Source organism: Esox lucius, chromosome 11 (assembly GCF_011004845.1).
Source record: "Esox lucius isolate fEsoLuc1 chromosome 11, fEsoLuc1.pri, whole genome shotgun sequence".
NCBI lineage: Eukaryota > Metazoa > Chordata > Actinopteri > Esociformes > Esocidae > Esox > Esox lucius.
Window position 1 is genome coordinate 11,379,704 of NC_047579.1, and position 21,504 is coordinate 11,401,207.

General features: G+C 40.1%; 1 protein-coding gene across 3 annotated transcripts in view; it reads left to right on the forward strand.

Moving 5' to 3' along the window:
- The first annotated feature begins 9,885 nt into the window (after positions 1-9,885).
- LOC109615499 (NLR family CARD domain-containing protein 3-like) overlaps positions 9,886-21,504 on the forward strand; it is a 36,515-nt gene continuing 24,896 nt past the window's right edge. For 2 of the 3 annotated variants that reach the window (XM_034295453.1, XM_034295454.1), the window contains exons 1-3: positions 9,893-9,954; positions 10,416-10,454; positions 12,008-12,125. In XM_034295453.1, coding sequence (XP_034151344.1) covers positions 12,088-12,125 — 38 coding nt within the window. In that variant the 5' untranslated portion in view covers positions 9,893-9,954; positions 10,416-10,454; positions 12,008-12,087. Of the gene's footprint in view, positions 9,955-10,415; positions 10,455-12,007; positions 12,126-21,504 lie in introns of all 3 variants that reach the window. The other variant, XM_034295455.1, reaches the window with a different exon arrangement.

Sequence of the window (21,504 nt, forward strand, 5' to 3'; positions counted from 1 at the left end):
TTGGCCTTAAGTAATATTCAAATTTTCTGAGATACTGAATTTGGGGGTTTCATTAGTTGTCAGTTATAATCATCAAAATTAAAAGAAATAAACACTCGAAATATTTGAGTCTGTGTGGAATGAATATATACATTATACAAGTTTCACTTTTTGAATGGAATTACTGAAATAAATCAACTTTTTCATGATATTCAAATTTTATGACCAGCACCTGTATAAACACCAGGGGACCACTCAGTCGTCAGAGCACTCAGGAAGGAGAAGCATTCTGTCTCCTAGAGATGAACGTACTTTGGTGAAAGAGAGATAGTCAGGGTAAGGAGATAGTCTGGGTAAGGAGATAGTCTGGGTAAGGAGATGACACCTGCATGTAACCAACCTCACACACTGTAGTGGGATGTGAATGTTACAGCTCAGAGCACTAAACACACTGACACCTGAACATTCTAAAGGGGGTGTGGCTGAGTGTGTGTCTGAGGATTGTACCAAAATTAAAGGGGTACTCCACCCAAGAGATGGTTCTACCTCATTTCCACTCTCAATAAACTCATCCAGACAGTTTTTACATGTTTTCTTCTTTCTAAATATACATTTAACTACTCCAACTTTTTAACTTCTACATGTTAACAATTCTAAAATCTGTCTGGATTAATGTATTGGCTCCAAACACAAAACTGTTTTTTTAAAAGGATACGCACTGTAGAGGCCAACAAATGTTCTAGCATGTAGGGCAGCCTAGAGTGTACCATTTATATATGTACAATAAAGGCAAATGCAGTATAAATGGCAATACTAAATGTGCAATTAAGGCAAATAGAGGTGGGCAGAACATTTACAAGTATTAAATATAGTGTATGTTACAAGTGAGATAAATAGTTGTGTGGGTACAAATGGCAATTCTAAATGGCATTCTGAATGTGCCATCAACATTTTAGGCCATCTATATGCATGTACAAGGCTAAAATTCGTCTTTCACTTTTCGGTTTTACTTTTCAGCGGTGGTCCCTGACCTGCCATAATAGAAGTGTACGTTTCTACAGGTGCACACACACTCACACACTCACACACACACGCACACACACACACACATACACAAAACACACACATTCAGACCAATCAATATTACCAAAACACTCGGCCATCTGGTGGCAAATTACCCATTTCCATGCGCCACCTGGTGACAGAGAAGGATAATTACAGCTTTAAATAATAAAACAAAAATGGCGGATAGTGTGTCAGGCAGAAATGTGGGCCAGACGTGGGGGATAAAGCATATCTAGAAGAATTCCAGAAAGGTTTATTGAGCACTGCCCCTAAAATTGTTTTTAAGTACCTCTGAGTCAAATTGACCCCTGTGTCAAATTGATCCAGCACTTCTAGGAGGAAATGTCCAACTTGAGACGATTTAGTTCCAATCGGGGACATACCGGCTACTGTACTTCAATCGGAACTGAACAGCAATGGGAATTGAACTAAATACAGAATCAAATTGTAATCAAATCCAAAACCCCAGGAATCGAAATTGAATCAAATTTTTATACCAGACCTTTTTGATACAATGGCCACCCCAATAATATTATTTGCTTTTGCTTTGAGCGATCTGCTCCATAAACAATGTGCCTCTTATTGACTATAAGCTGGCTGATTTATCCAAATGTGTGTCAGCTAATGTTCGTTTCCACAATCGAGACAATGAGTCTTTCCTGGTTACTCACTCTTGGTCTCCCACATCATCTCTCACAAGGGTTATGTTCGTGCTACATAATGAAATTGCTTTCTAACCTGATTGTAATGCCATCAGATGCCCATACAAATATAATAAAAAAAACTAATAGTAAATTACTCCAAGTGATTTCCCGTGATTGTTTTACTGCTAATGTTAATTAGAAATGTGAATATGCATGCGGGCCCACTTACTGGGAATAGTTCAAACCATGACCTGTGTTATAGTCCAAAAACAAACCAATGTTTGTTTTCTGATGTTATATGTTTAGCTGATTTCTGTCCTGTAAAAGCCTTGTTTTCTTGTAGCACCAACTGAAAGTGTGGGTCTCCTGTTCCAGTCCTGGTGTGTTGGTTATTATAGAGACGTGGTTGAGAAATAGTGTCTTGAATTCTGAATCTTTGGAAACAGGACAGATCCTCTCAAGGTGATGGAGTCGCAAACTACACAAAAGGAACACCTTCAATGTTCTGTTGTCTCCGCCAAGTCTGTACCCCAACATTTAGTTTGTTCATGACACCCAGTGGGTCAAGGTCTTTACCCCCACATTTAGTTTGTTCATGACACCCTGTGGGTCAAGGTCTTTACCCCCACATTTAGTTTGTTCATGACACCCTGTGGGTTAAGGTCTTTACCTTGACCAACGTTAAAGAATAATCAAAACCCAGAACTAAAATGACTCAAACAAAAAATGCAGCAAACTTTCAGCTTCTTATCTTTGTCTGAATTCTCTCTTGGGGTTCAGTCCCTCGCTTCTTCTTCTCCGTCATCTGTGAGATGCACACTCAAACACTCACGCACACACACACACAACACACTCACACACGATGGCAGGTGAAAAGGGACTTTAATAACCTATATAAACGACCTAAAGTGTGTACCACCACATATGCGACCGTGTATACGTCTATAAGCGTATGCACCCATACGCGTTCCTATATCCATATACGCGACGCGTCAGTATACACATTCAGTCGACTGTTATAGACGACCTACCCAGACAACTGAACACATGTATACGGATGTAGATATTATTCTATACAGCAGAGGGCGCAGTAGCCCGGTAATCTTTAGTCTGTACCAACAGGAAGTTGCTAAACACCTCGGACGAAGAGACGAAGAATGGGTTAATTTTTCTGCTAAATAAAGGTCAGTGAAGGTAGTCATTCATCTAGCTAAAACCAACAGGCATGTTGAGGTGCTTGGTTACATGCAATATAGCTATAGTTACCAGTGTGTTTTGTTGCATCGGTTTGCTAATGACATTGTAATAATTTTTTTCACTCTCGAACATTTCATCAATGTGGCAGTAAACTTTTGGCTGTTGGCCGTAAGCTATAGCCTGTACACTCACCTAAAGGATTATTAGGAACACCTGTTCAATTTCTCATTAATGCAATTATCTAATCAACCAATCACATGGCAGTTGCTCCAATGCATTTAGGGGTGTGGTCCTGGTCAAAACAATGGGAAAGAATGGGAAAGAAAGATGATTAAAGCAATTTTGAGCGTGGCATGGTTGTTGGTGCCAGACGGGCCGGTCTGAGTATTTCACAATCTGCTCAGTTACTGGGATTTTCACGCACAACCATTTCTAGGGTTTACAAAGAATGGTGTGAAAAGGGAAAAACATCCAGTATGCGGCAGTCCTGTGGGCGAAAATGCCTTGTTGATGCTAGAGGTCAGAGGAGAATGGGCCAACTGATTCAAGCTGATAGAAGAACAACTTTGACCAGAATAACCACTTGTTACAACCGAGGTATGCAGCAAAGCATTTGTGAAGCCACAACACGCACAACCTTGAGGCAGATGGGCTAGAACAGCAGAAGACCCCACCAGGTACCACTCATCTTCACTACAAATAGGAAAAAGAGGCTACAATTTGCACGAGCTAACTAAAATTGGACAGTTGAAGACTGGAAGAATGTTGCCTGGTCTGATGATTTTCGATTTCTGTTGAGACATTCAGATGGTAGAGTCAGAATTTGGAGTAAACAGAATGAGAACATGGATCCATCATGCCTTTTTACCACTGTGCAGGCTGGTGGTGGTGGTGTAATGGTGTGGGGCATGTTTTTTTGACACACTTTAGGCCCCTTAGTGCCAATTCGTTTAAATGCCACAGCCTACCTGAGCATTGTTTCTGACCATGTCCATCCCTTTATGACCACCATGTACCCATCCTCTGATGGCTACTTCCAGCAGGATAATGCACCATGTCACAAAGCTTGAATCATTTCAAATTGGTTTCTTGAACATGACAATGAGTTCACTGTACTGAAATGGCCCCCACAATCACCAGATCTCAACCCAATAGAGCATCTTTGGGATGTGGTGGAACGGGAGCTTCGTGCCCTGGATGCGCATCCCACAAATCTCCATCAACTGCAAGATACTATCCTATCAATATGGGCCAACATTTCTAAAGAATGCTTTCAGCACCTTGTTGAATCAATGCCACGTAGAATTAAAGCAGTTCTGAAGGCGAAAGTGGGTCAAACACAGTATTAGTATGGTGTTCCTAATAATCCTTTAGGTGAGTGTATATTACAAATAAAGTCTTTTGAAATGCGAAAATAAATGTATTAAACATGAATGCAAATAATTCTCTGAGAGGAAATATTATTTCTTCATAATGGATTGCGTTAAAACGATTGTCGTTGGCTATAGCCTGTATGTCCTCCCTTCCCAAACCGAAGTTCATGTCCATTGCTCAATCATGCATGTTGTGTAGCCCTATAACCGCAACATATTTTTTAGGCTTATCATTTTTTGTATACCGTTTTTTTAATTGTTGTCTTTGCTATGCTGCTTTCTCTGTATACATTTTAATGCAAGCGAGACTGGGTGGCTAGTTAAAACCACAGACAACAAATTCAAATTCCAGACGTTTTTTATTATTATATTTACAATTTTGAATCTCTCTTTCAGGTTTCCCATTAAGTATCTATTTTATTTTAGCCTTTTCGGTAGGCAGGTCTTCTTTCTCTTACATTTTTCTTCACAGAAAACTGATAGGCCTACCTATAATGTGTAGCCTATATACATAGTTTTTTTGTATTGTAGATATCTTTTAAATGTACATTGTAAATATGGAAATAAATGATTTAACGACTACTGGTTATTTTTCAATAAATATACTATATACATATTCAAATATTTGTCATGTCTTTTGAATTTTCATGGAATCTCTAACGTGCATTGCAATTTTACATTATGATTACATAGTGCACATCGGGAGTGTCATATTTCTCTTAAGAGTATTATAAATAATTTTATACTCCTTACATGTTTTCATTTTTTAAACATTTTTACCATTTTCAGTTTTATTAAATCAATAGCTTTATTTAAATAACAACAGTTTAATTCCAGCCAGCTATGTCTTACCAACACTTGCCAATCTAATGAATCATTTATAGGCTACTTCGTTTAAGAAGGTACTGAAAAAACATCAGACTGGGCAAGAAGCACAGATAAATAAAATGCAAAGCATGATATTCGTGTTCATGTAAAATCAGACATAGCAGGTTGTCATTTTTTCATGCGCTAGCTAAATAAATATTACGGCATAACTTAATATGGGGGTTCCTTAATATTAAGTTACGCCCATTGAAGGTTTCCATTGGTGTGGTGTTTTCGAATAAGTGCATGCATTTATGAAGGAAGTATTACAGGGTCAATGACGAAGATTTTGGTAAGTGCTTCCAATTGACAACCGCTAGCTATATATTTAGAGATAGTTAACGTGTTCGCTAAGATCGCTTATCTACTAAAATCTTTGAATCTGAGATTCGAATAGCTTTCCAGAGACAGACTACACGACAACCCTTATAGTTACGTTTAAAGATAGCTAGCTACGCGACGAGGTAGGCTACTTGTTATTATTTCTGCCATGATGTGGCACATGGATTGCGATTATTACCTAAAACCTACCGGTAACGTACCACAGCGTTCCAGCTTGCAGTGCAGCTGCAACTTTGCTTCAATCGAATCCTGGTTGAGGCGTATTAACAGTGCATGAGGCTCCAACAGAGGGTGGTGCAAAATGTACACGGCCCGGGATTTGACAGGTGGATGTCAAACACGGTTGCCTTGTCTCGCACCACATGGGGCTTAAGCCAGGTCTAGTCTATTAGGGTACGTTATAACTAGCTAAAGATGTGTGATGCACCTGTCACTCTATGCAAGCAGGCAAGATCCATTTATTTTGTAGCTTAATATACACTATGTTGTCATTATTTAGAAATGTAAACAAAATAATATTTTGTCATGGCCATCTTCTATGCAGTGGTGTAAAAAATAGTATTTGGCTGTGTTCACCGGTTTTGTGAAGTTGCTAAGGATGAGCTAAATTAACATAACTAACCAGTGATCTTAATTGATTATTTACACTCTTCCTTTTAATTTTATTGATCACTAGTTAGTTTTGAACTCCCAAAATAATGTGTACAATTATGAGATTAGTGTGTTTGGCAACAAAAAAAACAAAACAAGTATTAGTAAAGAGCTGGTTTCTCAACCCCTAAAACCAGGGATCAAGTGCATAATCTTGGTGCTCTGATAAAACTCAGACCTCACATTTAACAGTCATTTTCAAACAGTAACCAAAACAGCATTCTATCATCTAAAAAATATTGCAAGATTAGCAGGCTTGGTGCCCCAAAAAGACCCAGAGAAGCTCATCCATGCTTTTATCTTTGTAGGGTTGACTACTGTAATGGCCTCTTAACTGGACTCCCCAAAAATACTTTGAAACAGCTGCAGCTCATTCAGAATGCTAACCAGGACCAACAGAAAAGAGCACATCACTCCGGTTCTGACTGGAAGCATTGGCTTCCAGTCAGTTACAGAATAGATTTCAAAATGGTGCTTTTAGTTTATAAATCTCTGAATGGTTAAATTTCTGATATGTTTGAAGAATATAAACTGAGCAGGGCTCGATGTATGAATTGTGCTATATAAATACATTTGCTTGCTTTACCTGGTTACTTAGATCTTAATTAGATACTTCCCTAAAGTGGTGAACAAAGCCGAACACAGTTGAGTACTTTTACTTTGCACTTTGTACACCTCTACTTCTATGTGATTTTTGTGATCTTTCATTTCAGTTCCAAAGATGCGTTGTTGAGCCAGGGTAAATGCCAACATGGGCCTTTTCTGAGACTGGGTAATCCTCACCCCTGAATAATGAGGAAATACAGGGTGCTCTGCAGATGCTCAGAGAGGCTTCAACTCCAGAGGAAGAACAAGAAACTCTCTCCCCATCATGTTTTTGAAGACACTGAAACATTCATAGACGAAATAGACAAAAGAGGATTTAGTGATAATTTTGAGCTTCCCTGTTAATTATGTTTGTTGATGAGGATACCTATTAGCTGTCTTTAAACCATCAGCTAATGCTGGGTTCCACACAACAAAAATTACAAGATCCAGAAAACACAATATAATTTAATGAGACAAAGAGACAAGGAACATCATTTATTTAGCAAGAGTAAACTGGACAGTGTTTTGGAAGTGTTCACCTGGCCATACAAAATGATAGGATGAATCCAAAGCCTACAGAATCTGGGCAAAGCTGAATACACAGTACATAAAGAAACAGTTTAGTTTTGACTATGTTGGAATGTAATGTTTTGAATATTTAATGGGGTAATTAAATGTTTTTATTGTCTAACTGGCATATCATTTAATTTTGTATTTCTTAGGTTATGCCATTAATTTTAAGATTTTGGGCTATATTAATTGAAATATGTTGTGCTCTTTTTGACCTGTTCTACTTATAATTTATGCTATTGAAATAACTTTTAGGATAAGGGTTAAATTAGATGTAACACATATTCCTCCCAACAATGTTTTAAGTCCATAACCATGTCATTACTATATAATAAAAATTGTGCTTGTTCCAGGCACCCCTGGATAAATGCATTGTTCTGTAAACAGATGTTGACCTGACCTCTAAATTATGCAAATTGAAACTTGCCACCTTTATGCAACAGGCTATAGAAAATTCCACACTTCCAGTTACCAATTTCAACTTTCTAGAAGATTGCTGTTAAATTGAACAATGCAAGTCAGAGGAAGGAGAAACCATTACAATGATTTGTATGAAAACTGGTCAGATCCATGTCTCATTCTTGACTGTAACCAAAACTTTTTTAGAGGCACTTCAGTTTTCAAACGAATGTATTTCAGTTGTTTGTTAACCATCTATTTTAATCCTGTAACAAAATACAATTAAATGTTATTGGAAAATACCATTTTATTTTACATAATTGGTACAAGCATAATCAGACTAAAGTGCAGTATTTAAAGCAAACACACTTTTGCTTTCTATATCAGTGCTTGAACCGCTTGAACCTAGTGTTATATCTTGACAAATGATATTGAATGAAATCACATGGACTCTGAGATAAAGTTGTAACATTAGTTTACTCTTCCTCTATCAGTACACTCAACGTAATGACGTCATATGCATACATGACACCTAGTGTTGAAACGTGTGTCAAACCAGGATGTACCCAATCTGACCAATGGCGAACATTGGTGGGTGCTACTTAATATTCAGGAACCCCCATTTAAACTGACCAATAGCGAACATCAGAGGGCGTAACTTAATATTCAGGAACCCCCATATTAAGTAACGCCCCCAACTTGCGGTCTGCAGATATACCTTATTGTATTTATTTGGGATTGTGATTGGCTGTATTAAATTAATCTCAGAATTGTTCTGATATAGGCCTACTGTCAAAATGAATCGCGGCTCCAGTCATCCTCCATCGTATAGGTTTCTGGCGACAATAAACTAAAAAGCAATTTAACCTATAAATACGAATTGTACGGTAAATATGTGCTGGTAAATAAATACGTTTGTTGCATTACCGTGCCGCACAACTTTGAGACAAACTTAGCATAGATTAATAGAAATTTATTTTAAATATTCTTACCAAGCTATTATGTTTTATGCCATTCCTAAACAAATGTTTAGTCACAACGTTGTTTAATTGTGGCTATCTCAAATCGATTTAACAGACTCAGTACGATAGCATACTCTGTCAAACATTACTCAGAATTGCTTAGGTCTCTGTTTCAATATCTAGCCTAACTTTGTACTAGAATAATCACGGCTCCACAAATAGTAATTCTATAACCTTTTGGTAACTATTAACACCCTCCCTATTCTTATATTATATATATTTTATTATAAAATGTTAGCTTATATCACATCTCCTGTTCAACCAAATTCAGCAACATGTTTTACTGTCAGATATGTCTAAATAGAACGGGAAACTATTTTTAGCCATCAAGTGGCTTTTTGATCCAGAGTTCTTGTAGCAACAGTCCCGTGTTTCTCCTTAGTGGAGGGTCCATGGTCCTCTGTTTCTCCTTAGTGGAGGGTCCGTGGTCCCGTGATTCTCCTTAGTGGAGGGTCCATGGTCCTCTGTTTCTCCTTAGTGGAGGGTCCGTGGTCCTGTGTTTCTCCTGAGTGGAGGGTCCGTGGTCCTGTGTTTCTCCTGAGTGGAGGGTCCCTGGTCCTGTGTTTCTCCTGAGTGGAGGGTCCGTGGTCCTGTGTTTCTCCTGAGTGGAGGGTCCATGGTCCTGTGTTTCTCCTGAGTGGACGGTCCATGGTTCTGAATGGCTGTGAGCCATTCATTTTCCCCAGTAGAGGGGAGACACTGATTCAACCGGCACCACACTAGGTATATAGGAACAAAATCACATGAGTCCGACCTTTAACTAATATTTTTTCATTACTGTTCATTACAAAATTAACATTGATACCAACTCAGACAGCTGATGAAAGTGTGGATTTGTACAGTGGAAGAATATTTACAGGGAATATATGAAACTATATCAGGGAAGAACTGTGTCATCATCCTCACCAGGCTCTTGGTTTGAGGGACACTGAAACCAAATTCAATGAGCAATGGCCCCTGGAAACCTGGAGAAGTGTGTTCTTCATGGATAATCCGGGGTTTAGCAGAACTCAATGAAATCTTTGAAATTGTTGCATATAGCAAAAATATACTACCTGGGACAGAAAAAAAAAAACATTGGTTCTCTTTTGTCAGTCACCCGGGCCTGTTAGAGACAAGCAAGTGTTTACTGCCTTCTAGTGGGGGATCACATTACAACACATTATTACGGTGGGGCCTAGAACAGAGAAAGTGAAAGTAACTTGTCTTCTTTATCAGGAGCCATTTTGAAACATCGTCGCACTAAGAAGAAAGAAAGTAAGTATTTCAGTATTCTAAAGAACAGGCGAATAGCCTGAATGTCTGAATTGACAGATTATTAGTTAGTAGAACCTGTACTTTAACAGTGGTTGTCAATCAGCTGTTTTAAAGAGGAATGTAATCAGTTACCCACAACTTAAGTGTTAGTAGTAAAACAGTGGGTAAGATCGTGGACAACATTTTAAATTATGGGTTTAGTGTGTTTATTGAAGAATATCTATATCCTGGGAAACAACAAGTTGCTCAGCATGAATTTACCAGATTAAACGAATCATGATCAACAATGCCAGGTGCTCCTGCCATATATGTATATGATAATTTTATATATCAGTCACCCGGGCCTGTTAGAGACAAGCAAGTGTTTACTGCCATCTAGTGGGGGATCACATTACAACACATTAGGGTGGGGCCTAGCCCTAGAACCGAGAAAGTGAAAGTAACTTGTCTTCTTTATCCAGGAGCCATTTTGAAACATCGTCGCGCTAAGAAGAAAGAAAGTAAGTATGTCAGAAAATTAATCTACAGGATTCTAAAGAACAGGCGAATAGCCTGTGACAGATTATTAGTTAGTAGAACCTGTACTTTAATAGTGGTTGTAAACGGTTTTAAAGGGGAATGTAATCAGTTACCCACAACTTCAGTGTTAGTAATAAAACAGTGGGTAAGATGGTGGACAACATTTTAAATTATGGGTTTAGTGTGTTTATTGAAGAATATCTATATCCTGGGAATCAACAAGTTGCTCAGCACGAACTCACCAGATTAAACTAATCATGATCAACAATGCCAGGTGATCCTACCATATATGTATATGATAGTTTTATATATAGTCACACCTTATTGACTAATCTCCTCCCACTGGATACTGTTGTTTTTAAAGGGTGGTGTCAGTAAAACGTCTCTGTTCAGGATCCATTTTCAACTGACGTAGCAGCAAAACCTGTGACTTAATCTCTGAAATGGAACAGAGAAAATAGGCTGAATCCAATATTTTAGAAAGATAATTTACAGAACAAAGCAAAGAGTAAATTCGGCAGCTTAGTTATTCAGTCTAAGGCTAAAGTATATATTCTCAGCTTATATGAGTTTGTTTTTGTAAATTGATTTTACTACCTAAAGTACAACTTTTTTTTTTACATTGTTTGGGATTGTATGTGTTTTGTCATATTTGTGTATGAATAAGGAAGTACACCTAGTCCTGATTCTAACATGTGTATCTGTTGTGTGTCTGTCAATGTGAGAACCAAAGCGGTGTGAAACGAAATTCAAGGAAGCAACTATGAGGCTGAAAAAATGCCAAAACCTTAGACTTAACATGAAACAACAGTTTGGAACTTGATTCAAAAGAAGGAAATCACTGGTGAGCTTAGGGATGTATGTCTGCCACACTCATAGGGATGTATGTCTGCCACACTCATAGGGATGTATGTCTGCCACACTCAGGGATGTATGTCTGCCACACTCATATGGATGGATGTATGTCTGCCACAGGACATAGGGATGTATGTCTGCCACAGGACATAGGGATATATGTCTGCCACAGGACATAGGGATATATGTCTGCCACAGGACATAGGGATGTATGTCTGCCACAGGACATAGGGATGTATGTCTGCCACAGGACATAGGGATGTATGTCTGCCACAGGACATAGGGATGTATGTCTGCCACAGGACATAGGGATGTATGTCTGCCACAGGACATAGGGATGTATGTCTGCCACAGGACATAGGGATGTATGTCTGCCACAGGACATAGGGATGTATGTCTGCCACAGGACATAGGGATGTGTGTCTGCCACAGGGCTTAGGGATGTGTGTCTGCCACAGGGCTTAGGGATGTGTGTCTGCCACAGGGCTTAAGGATGTAGAATTTTGTCAACTGTCTTCAGAAACATATTGCCTGCTAAAGTACAAGTAAATGCCTCAACTCATTGGACTGCGTTTTAGTAAAATGGCTGATAGTTGAAGAAGGAAGATCTGTACATGTTATTTTACAGTATGTGTCTTGATCCAGGAAGTGTGTTTTTATCTCTTTGTTGTGTTTAAAGGTCTATGCAGAGGAGGGGAGGAAGAGGCACTACCTTTAAAATAATTAAGAGAAAGAGAAGAGGGGTGCCCTGCCTCTAAAATGAGTGTGTCTGGTGACCATCACATCAAGGCTAAGAGGTGAGATGATACATTTAACCTTTCCACGTGTGAAATATCACTTAACGGCCTCCCACTGTGAGTTTTTCTGAACAAGATTTCAGTGCTGGCTCACAGTTCCAGACGAGGATTATGACATCACAATACATTTCATCCACAGCTGCTCAAAAACACCATGCTGTTTACTAGTCATCTTATTTCGGGTTTCGACTGGTTAAAATTAGATTAGCAAACTATTCTGCCGTGCAAAGGCAAAAGGCCATGACTTCAATTATGGTCAAAAATGTGTTGTTGTCATTTTTGGAACATTAAAGATCTGCTTCATCATGTGGACTTATATCTGGAGTCAATGATTATGTATAGATAGGCAATCTACTAAAATAAAGTTGTTAGCAAGCTTAGGCTAACTTGACAAAAAAAAACGAACTTCTCCCATAAGCGATCAGAATGCAAACAAAGCTGGCATTCAACACCTTAAATCCATAACACAAGTCCTTGAGTATCGTACTCTGACATTCATCCAATTCAATCCAAGTCACAAGTGTTGTATCCTTTGCTATTCCTTGCGTTGGTAAACATTGCACTCAATAAAATGGTTGCAAAACCAGGGCTCAACCTTTAGATTTCTTTGCCATTACATGTAACGGATTACAAAAAGAACAGTAACTGTAATCCATTACGTTACCAACAAAAATATTGTAATCAGATGACAGATACTTTTGAAAAAAAATATGATTAGATTAATACAGTTGATAAAGAATAGGTGAAATAATGATGACACCTTGCATGTTTTTTTTATTTTTTTTATTTAAAAAGTTTTCAAAACATTATTATTTGAACCAAAATAACCATTGCGCGCTTCACATGTTGTGTGTTATTATCACGGGGGTAAATATGGGTGCACATAAACATATTAGTAATGGATGAAGCGCTTGTTTAATTGGTAAAAACAGTGTATCTATGGTAATATAAGCCTACCCATATAAAATGTGATTTAGTCCAATCGACGCATCTTTCTCAGAACAATGATAGGCGATAGGCCTACCTGGTGTTATTTTTTTTTTTTCAAGTTTCAAGATTTATTTGTCAAATGCACCGAACAACACAGTCAGGAAGAGTTGCACTGATCAACTCAGACAGGAATTGTTAGATAACTGTAACATGGCGCTACCTTCAAGAAATAACATTATGAGGAATTGAACACGATAAAAGGAGAAAAGGTGTTGGGAAGCGTTTTGCATTTGACTCTGTCCATACAGGTAAGCCATGTGTTCCTGCTTTTGCTTTGCATCTCAGAAAATTATGTTCATTGGCTGCTGACCGCATTTAATTTAAACTAAGAGTACAGGTTTAAAAAACATTTGTAACTTAACATGATTAATCATTTATGAAATGCATTCTGGATATATAAAACAAAATATTTTTATATTTCTTTCATAACATTTCTACTTATAAAAATGAATAAAAATATCAGTCAAAAAAGCATTTGACTTTCTAACAAAATACTAACTCAATCACCCAAGGGAACAAGGCGACCGGCTGGTCTGTCAGTAAATAGGTATGCGGTGGTAAGTTTGTGCAATCACCCAATGGGCATCTGCATTTTAATTCCTGATACAACCAAGGGCCCTGAAGACGGATTGTCAGCCACCCGCTTGGCTGTCATGCTGGTCAGGTGCTGTTTACTATTGCCATGGCTGGTCGGGGATTGTTTGCGAAAGTTGTCAGTGCCTTTGTAAAAAGACCCATATTTGTCCGCTCTGGCCGGGAACTTAGGACAGACGACGTAAAAAAATTCTCTTTCATTTGAGCTCGTTGTTTGCCTTCTCTGCCTTCTTCAATTGAGCGACTCGTGCAAGTTTTTAAATGTTTTATTGAAGAACAATACCAGACAACCACGCGTCACATCACTGCCCTTGACTGCTCACCCGAGCGGAGCGCGAAATGCCCTGCAAGGTAGTTTTGCGAGTATTCTTTTACAATAACTAACTGTTCGGGACAGTGACTTGCAAGTTTGATAAGTCCCAACTTTACTTTTTACAACCATAGTTATTGTCGAGCTCTGAAAACGTTATCCTCCCATATGCAAAACTTTTGTTTGATCGTTGTCATCTTTCTCCCATGTAAAAAAAACGATACAAATGTTATCATATACTGATTTAATATAGTGATAAGTAGGGCTGCAACAACAAATCGATAACATCGATTATCAAAATGTTGACAATGAATGTCGTTATCGATTAGTTGGGATGCAGCAAAAAATATATATTTTGAACGATAGCGGAAGCTGAGATGGCGGAAGCTACAGCGAAGGGAAGTCGCATACAACCAAAAACCATTGTTGATAAATATCGGAAGAGAAACCATCTACCGGGACTGTCAAAAGAAGGCCAAAAAAGCTATGGCGTTTTTATGCACACACTTAGGTGTACTATTTAAGAGTGAGCGAGAGAGCCATTTGCTCTAATGGGGCCGAGTACCTGACCTTTGAAGTTATGTTAAAAATCTTCCAATATAGCGAACGTACAAAAACAATTCACTTACAGGTGGGATTACATTTTACGGTAACTTTTCTTTCAGCCTACAACATCATTGCTATATTTTCATTAATTTTATGAACACATTGATGGCGAATACAAAGATAACAGGAATGTATCTGCCGTTGTTTGCAAACAAAAGTGAATTGATTCAACGAGCCACTGAACTAATTTGGGAAGGGGAAACAATCACAGCTATAGTAGTAGCTGGTAGTAGCCCAGATGTACAGTAGGCAGCAGGGCTAGACAATAGATGGGGAAGTTACAGTTTAACTCACAACTTCGTTGCCAAATTCGCTTGTAATATGAGGACATGGCAACCCTGCCAAAACAACTACTTTACATTAAAGAATTCAACGAAAACAGTTGCAAAAGTTGCCAGGTAGAACTCTCATGACACAGGAGCAGGACTGCTATGTTGTAGCCTTGATGACAGAAGATGAAGAGGGCTCTGCACAGTATGTTTATACACTCACCTAAAGGATTATTAGGAACACCTGTTCAATCTCTCATTAATGCAATCTAATCAACCAATCACATGGCAGTTGCTTCAATGCATTTAGGGATGTGGTCCTGGTCAATACAATCTCCTGAACTCCAAACTGAATGTCAGAATGGGAAAGAAAGGTGATTAAAGCAATTTTGAGCAAGGCATGGTTGTTGGTGCCAGACGGGCTGGTCTGAGTATTTTACAATCTGCTCAGTTACTGGGATTTTCATGCACAACCATTTCTAGGGTTTACAAAGAATGGTGTGAAAAGGGAAAAACATCCAGTATGCGGCAGTCCTGTGGGCGAAAATGCCTTGTTGATGCTAGAGGTCAGAGGAGAATGGGCCGACTGATTCAAGCTGATAGAAAAGCAACTTTGACTGAAATAACCACTCGTTACAACCGAGGTATGCAGCAAAGCATTTGTGAAGCCACAACACGCACAACCTTGAGGCGGATGGGCTACAACAAATAGGAAAAAGAGGCTACAATCTGAAATGGCCCCCACAGTCACCAGATCTCAACCCAATAGAGCATCTTTGGGATGTGGTGGAACGGGAGCTTCGTGCCCTGGATGTGCATTCCACAAATCTCCATCAACTGCAAGATGCTATCCTATCAATATGGGCCAACATTTCTAAAGAATGCTTTCAGCACCTTGTTGAATCAATGCCACGTAGAATTAAGGCAGTTCTGAAGGCGAAAGGGGGTCAAACACAGTATTAGTATGGTGTTCCTAATAATCCTTTAGGTGAGTGTATAATGCACATTCGTCATTTATTTTAGTTTGTATTCATGAAGTTACGTTTTTAATTGATAAATAGTTACTCTTGAATGCATGACTGAGTTGACGTCAAGTCTACTTGTTAAGTTAGTGTGTAGCTAAGCATTCACCACGTTACTGATGAATTAAAACATTACTGTCACATTTGTTAAGTTCGGTATTTGATCAGTTCAGGAGGAGATACCATGGAGGCAGAACTTACCATGTATGAATTGAATAGAGCTCTAGAGGGATGTGGAAGGACTGCTCCAGGGGAAGATAGGGTATGTTACGTGATGGTTAAGACTGCATCAGAGAATGTGAGAATGTGAAGAAAGCGGTCCTCGATTTGTATAATGTGATCTGGAGGGTGGAAGAGAGCAGCGGTGCTGCTGTGTGTGAAACCGGGTAAGAATCCAACAAAAGCGGCTAGTTATAGACCCATAGCCCTCACGTCAAATTTGTGTAAGTTAATGGAGACAATGATTATAAATAGGTTGATGTACTATTTGGATATTAGAGGTTTAGTGAATGAAGCCCAGAGTGGGTTCAGGAGAGGTCGGTCTAATAATAATTCTAGTAGGAACGTTGTGGATGTGAGGTTACAGATGTATGGACAGAATCTGGCCAGGGTGACTGTCTTTAAATACTTGGGTATGTGGTTTGATGAGAGGTTGACCTGGAGGAAGCATGTGTTGGCAGTGGATGTGAAGTGTAGAATGGCGTTAAGTCTTACGAGGGCGGTGGTAGGTTATGATTGGGGTGCTGACAGGCACGCTTTGCTGGGTATATAACAGGCGCCGATCAGGACGGTTGTGGTTTATGGGTGGTTTGTATATGGGTCAGCAGCCAAGACAGTGTTACAGTGTTTGGATGGATTCAGGCCCGTGTGTTGAGGTTGTGCATAAGTAACAACTCCAGCGGAGAACTCCAATGGCTGCAGTGCAGGTGGAGACAGCTGAGATGCCGTTGGCATTGAGGAGAGATCAGCTGGCATTGAGGAGAAATGCCGTTGGCATTGGGGAGAGATAAGCTGGCGTTGAGGAGAGATCAGCTGGCATTGGTGTATTGGGTGAGAATGAAGGGGAGCACGATAGGACATACGGCTGGTGATGTGGTGGGAAAATGTTGGGGGAGGGAGGGGGGAAAGATGAGAGCATATGGATGGACGATAGAGAAGAAGGAGGAGGAATATGGATTGATGGGAAGGATGTGGGTCCAGCGTTCATGTTAAGGTCTATATCACCCTGGCTGTTCCCTGTGACTAATGACCTGAGGATGATAGAGAGTAAGACACAGTGGTCATGTTAAGGTCTATATCACCCTGGCTGTTCCCTGTGACTAAAGACCTGAGGATGATAGAGAGTAAGACACAGTGGTCATGTTAAGGTCTATATCACCCTGGCTGTTCCCTGTGACTAAAGACCTGAGGATGATAGAGAGTAAGACACAGTGGTCATGTTAAGGTCTATATCACCCTGGCTGTTCCCTGTGACTAAAGACCTGAGGATGATAGAGAGTAAGACACAGTGGGAGACAGTAGTGTGACTGGGTGTGGGGAGAGGATTGTAAGGGAGGGGTTTCATAACTTTGTGAGATTGTATACGGACACGTGGAAGGATCCAGGTAGGGGTAAGGTGGGGGCAGGTGGTGGTAAGGTGGGGGCAGGTGGTGGTAAGGTGGGGGCAGGTAGGGTTAAGGTGGGGGCAGGTGGTGGTAAGGTGGGGGCAGGTGGTGGTAAGGTGGGGGCAGGTGGTGGTAAGGTGGGGGCAGGTGGTGGTAAGGTGGGGGCAGGTAGGGTTAAGGTGGGGGCAGGTAGGGGTAAGGTGGGGGATGGTAGGGGTAAGGTGGGGGCAGGTGGGGGCAGGTGGTGGTAAGTTTGGGGGCAGGTAGGGGTAAGGTGGGGCCAGGAGATTGTGTCCCAGAGTTTGGTGTGAGGCTGAGAAGAAAGGTGACTGATCACAAGTCAGTATATACAGCTGAGATGGTGGTGTTGATTTTGGGGTTGTGTTGGGTGGAGCAGGTGAGGCCACTCAGGGTTGTTCTGTGTACTGATTTGGCTGCAGTGCTGAGCAGTATAGAGACCGAATAGAGGATATTTGTTAGTAGAGCTGTTGGTGAAGTTGTTGGGATTGGAGAGGATGGGGGTGGTGGTCTGGTTGTGCTGGGTGCCTGCTCATGTTGGGATAGGGGTGGTGGTCTGGTTGTGCTGGGTGACAAGCTATAGCTGACTGTATTTGTTAACTATCTACCTAATAATTTTTTGAGTAGGTTAGGTACTGTAGCCAATTGCATTCTTTTATTTAGCAGATTTAAAGTTTGATAAACCTTTTTTTGACTAGTTTGCTATGGTCATGCTATGTGCCACTCGGTGCCACTTACTACTTTCGTTGGAAACTTGAACTTCTGTTGTACCACCGCAACAGTAAAACCACGCACACGTTGAAAATATTGAACGCAGGCGTTACACCAAACGCACCGCAATGGAGCACCACACTGGAAACGTACCTTTTCGGATTGCTTCATTGACAATGAATGACTTCCGACGCGACGCAACGAGTTTGACGTTTCTGGACATCAGGCGCTAGATGTTCTAATGGTGTATTCTAACGATACGTTCTAATCACCCTGGTGTGACTGGACATCAGGCGCTAGATGTTCTAATGGTGTATTCTAACGATACGTTCTAATCACTCTGGTGTGACTGGACATCAGGCGCTAGATGTTCTAATGGTGTATTCTAACGATACGTTCTAATCACTCTGGTGTGACTGGACATCAGGCGCTAGATGTTCTAATGGTGTATTCTAACGATATGTTCTAATCACTCTGGTGTGACTGGACATCAGGCGTTCGATGTTCTAATGGTCTATTCTAACGATACGTTCTAATCACTCTGGTGTGACTGGACAGTAGGTGCCAAAGGGTTAAAGTGCAACTGGAGTGATAACTCTCTTCACTTGTTGAAATGTCCCCCCTGATTGTGTCACCATGTAATACTGGGTTGGTTTTAAATTACAATGTCAACAAGTCATGTCCTATCTTGCCCATATATGGAATAGCAATGCCTTTATGTACTAGTCTCCACGTGAACCTGACCTGGTTGAACCTAGCCACAAGAACAATTAACCACAGTAGTGACATTTGTGGCAGTAGTGGCAGTTTTCCTTTTAATGAACAAGCTGTACACTACAATGCAAAATCAGGCAGGAGCAGTTACTCTTAAAGAATGAATAGTATGTTCCCCTGTCTGAGTTTTGAGTAAATAAATGAAGTTATGTTTGTGTCTGATGTTTTGAAGCCCAATCCAGCTGGAGAGACCAGCCTCCCCTGAACCCAGCTGTGTGTCCATGAAGAGTGACCAGTTTATGAATAAATCTATTCAGTTTGTTCATTTCGAAGACATTTACAGCACGTTGTAAAAGTATCCAGAACACTGAGCAATTCTCTCATATTTCTGAATTACAAACTTTTAAATTGAAATGTTGTTGCATGTTTGGAAATATTTGTAAGGAAGAATAAATCTGTTGCTTGCACAGGTATCCAAACCCCACGCGTGAATATTTAACTAAAATGACCGTTGCCTATTTAATCACTCTATTTTACAAATGTCTTCTAACTTCCTCTTGATACCGAGGCTTGGTGTTATAGAGCACATTGTGTATGTGAATCCCATATGGAGTGGATATGTAGTAAAATACCTGAGACTGTGTCCCTGCATACAGCTGTGTCAGTCCTGAGATTCAACGAAGGGAAAGTCTGTCGGCTCTGAATAAAAGACTGAGATTTTATAGAAAGGACAAGAACTGAATCTCATTGGTCAATAAATACAGTTTAACACATACAGCACTCCTCTTCAGTGGTGGATCACATTTACAGTGAAGAAGAGTCTTTAATATTGAAAACCATGTATTTTAAAGAGGTACTGTGTATAATCCTGCCTCTAACATTCACAATACTGAATAAATAAGAGACTTTGTTTCCTCCACTCCTTTCCTTTCCAAACGGGAGCGGAATGATAACCCACATGGAACATGAGCGAGTTTAGGGTAAGTTAAATAGAACTGTGATGTCTCAAGCAAGTATGATAGGCGGACAGGCAAGAAAGTTTCGATGGGGAATATCTCACTTGAATATTTTTTTTGTTGACGTTTAGGGTTGATACAGTTTCTTATAACTTTCCCAACAAATGTGGTCATTTAGAAGTACAGCATAAACCTGTCTCTTTTTGGCACTTTTTTATGTTTTGATCACAAAAAGGCCAACCATGTGAATCATGTAGATCCAAATACACACTACCATTCAAAAGTTTGGGGACACTTAGAAATGTCCTTGTTTTTGAAAGAAAGGCCATCCATTTCTATCCATTAAAATAACATCAAATTCATCATAAATACACTGTAGGTCAGGGGTGGGCAAAAAGAGGCCACATGAGAAACCTGAATTGTGTCAGAGGGCCACACCAACGATAACTTGAACTTAATTCTGCTCAACTTTCTTCCATTGTAAAATGCACTAAATTATATATTTTGAATAGCTGGTACTGATAATCGGAAGAATAAATCTATTCTGTAATGTGAAATTGTGGTGTATAGGTCAAATAAGAAAACAAAAGCAATTATTGAATCTGAATCCTCTGAGCATGCCTCCTCAGGTGGGGAAAGTTCTCCTCTTTGAAGGAGGAGTAAACGTCCAGCAGTGAGACTGACCTGAAGTGCTCTGCCAGAAGTGTGTCAGACTGCAGGTCAATGAGTTCCATCTGAACATCACTTGGTGCATTATCCACACTGCAGTTGAAGGGAGAAGTGGGTCAGAATGTTGTCCTTCACTTGGCTTGAGATAACCTGCAACTTTCTCATGAAAGCCTTCACTGCACTGTACATCTCATGCACAAAAAGGCCCTTGCACTTCAGTTTGACATTTAGTTGGTTCAGTAGTGCAGTCACATCCACAGCGAATCCGAGGTCTGCCACCCAGTCTTTATCTGAAAGCTCTGGGATGTCATGTCCTTTCTTAACACAGAAATCCTGAATCTGGGGCTGCATCTCTGGGGGTGTGAAGTTTCGTAAAAAGTCCTTGTTGGGTTTGCAGTTTTGCTAGCAACGCATCAGACTCCCACGCGCGCTCTTCATCAGACACATTTCTGTATTTATCCTCATGCATAGTTGTGTAGTGGCGAGTCAAATTATAATCCTTTAACACAGCGACCTTGGTACCACAGATTAAGCAAACAGCTTTAACTTTAATTTCTTTAAAGAAATACTTGGCAGTCCATGTCTTGTTGAAAACACGGCATTCGTTATCAACTTTTCTTTTCTTAGCGTGAGCCGACATCTTGAGGGTAACCTGGCTAGTGTCACTTGTCGCTGTTCACCTTCACTCTCAGCTCATGCACGCATATACGTCCATACGTCTGTAATACAAACGTAACACTTTTCAAAATAACATTTCCAAAGGCCAAAAACCAAAACACCGAAAGAAAAGAATGTGTCAATTATTCGGTGGCCGAATTTTCGGTGCATCCCTATAATTTGTGATTGGCCTCACGCGGGCCGGACAGGGACGTACAAAGGGCCGGATGTGGCCCGCGGGCCGTAGTTTGCCCAGGTC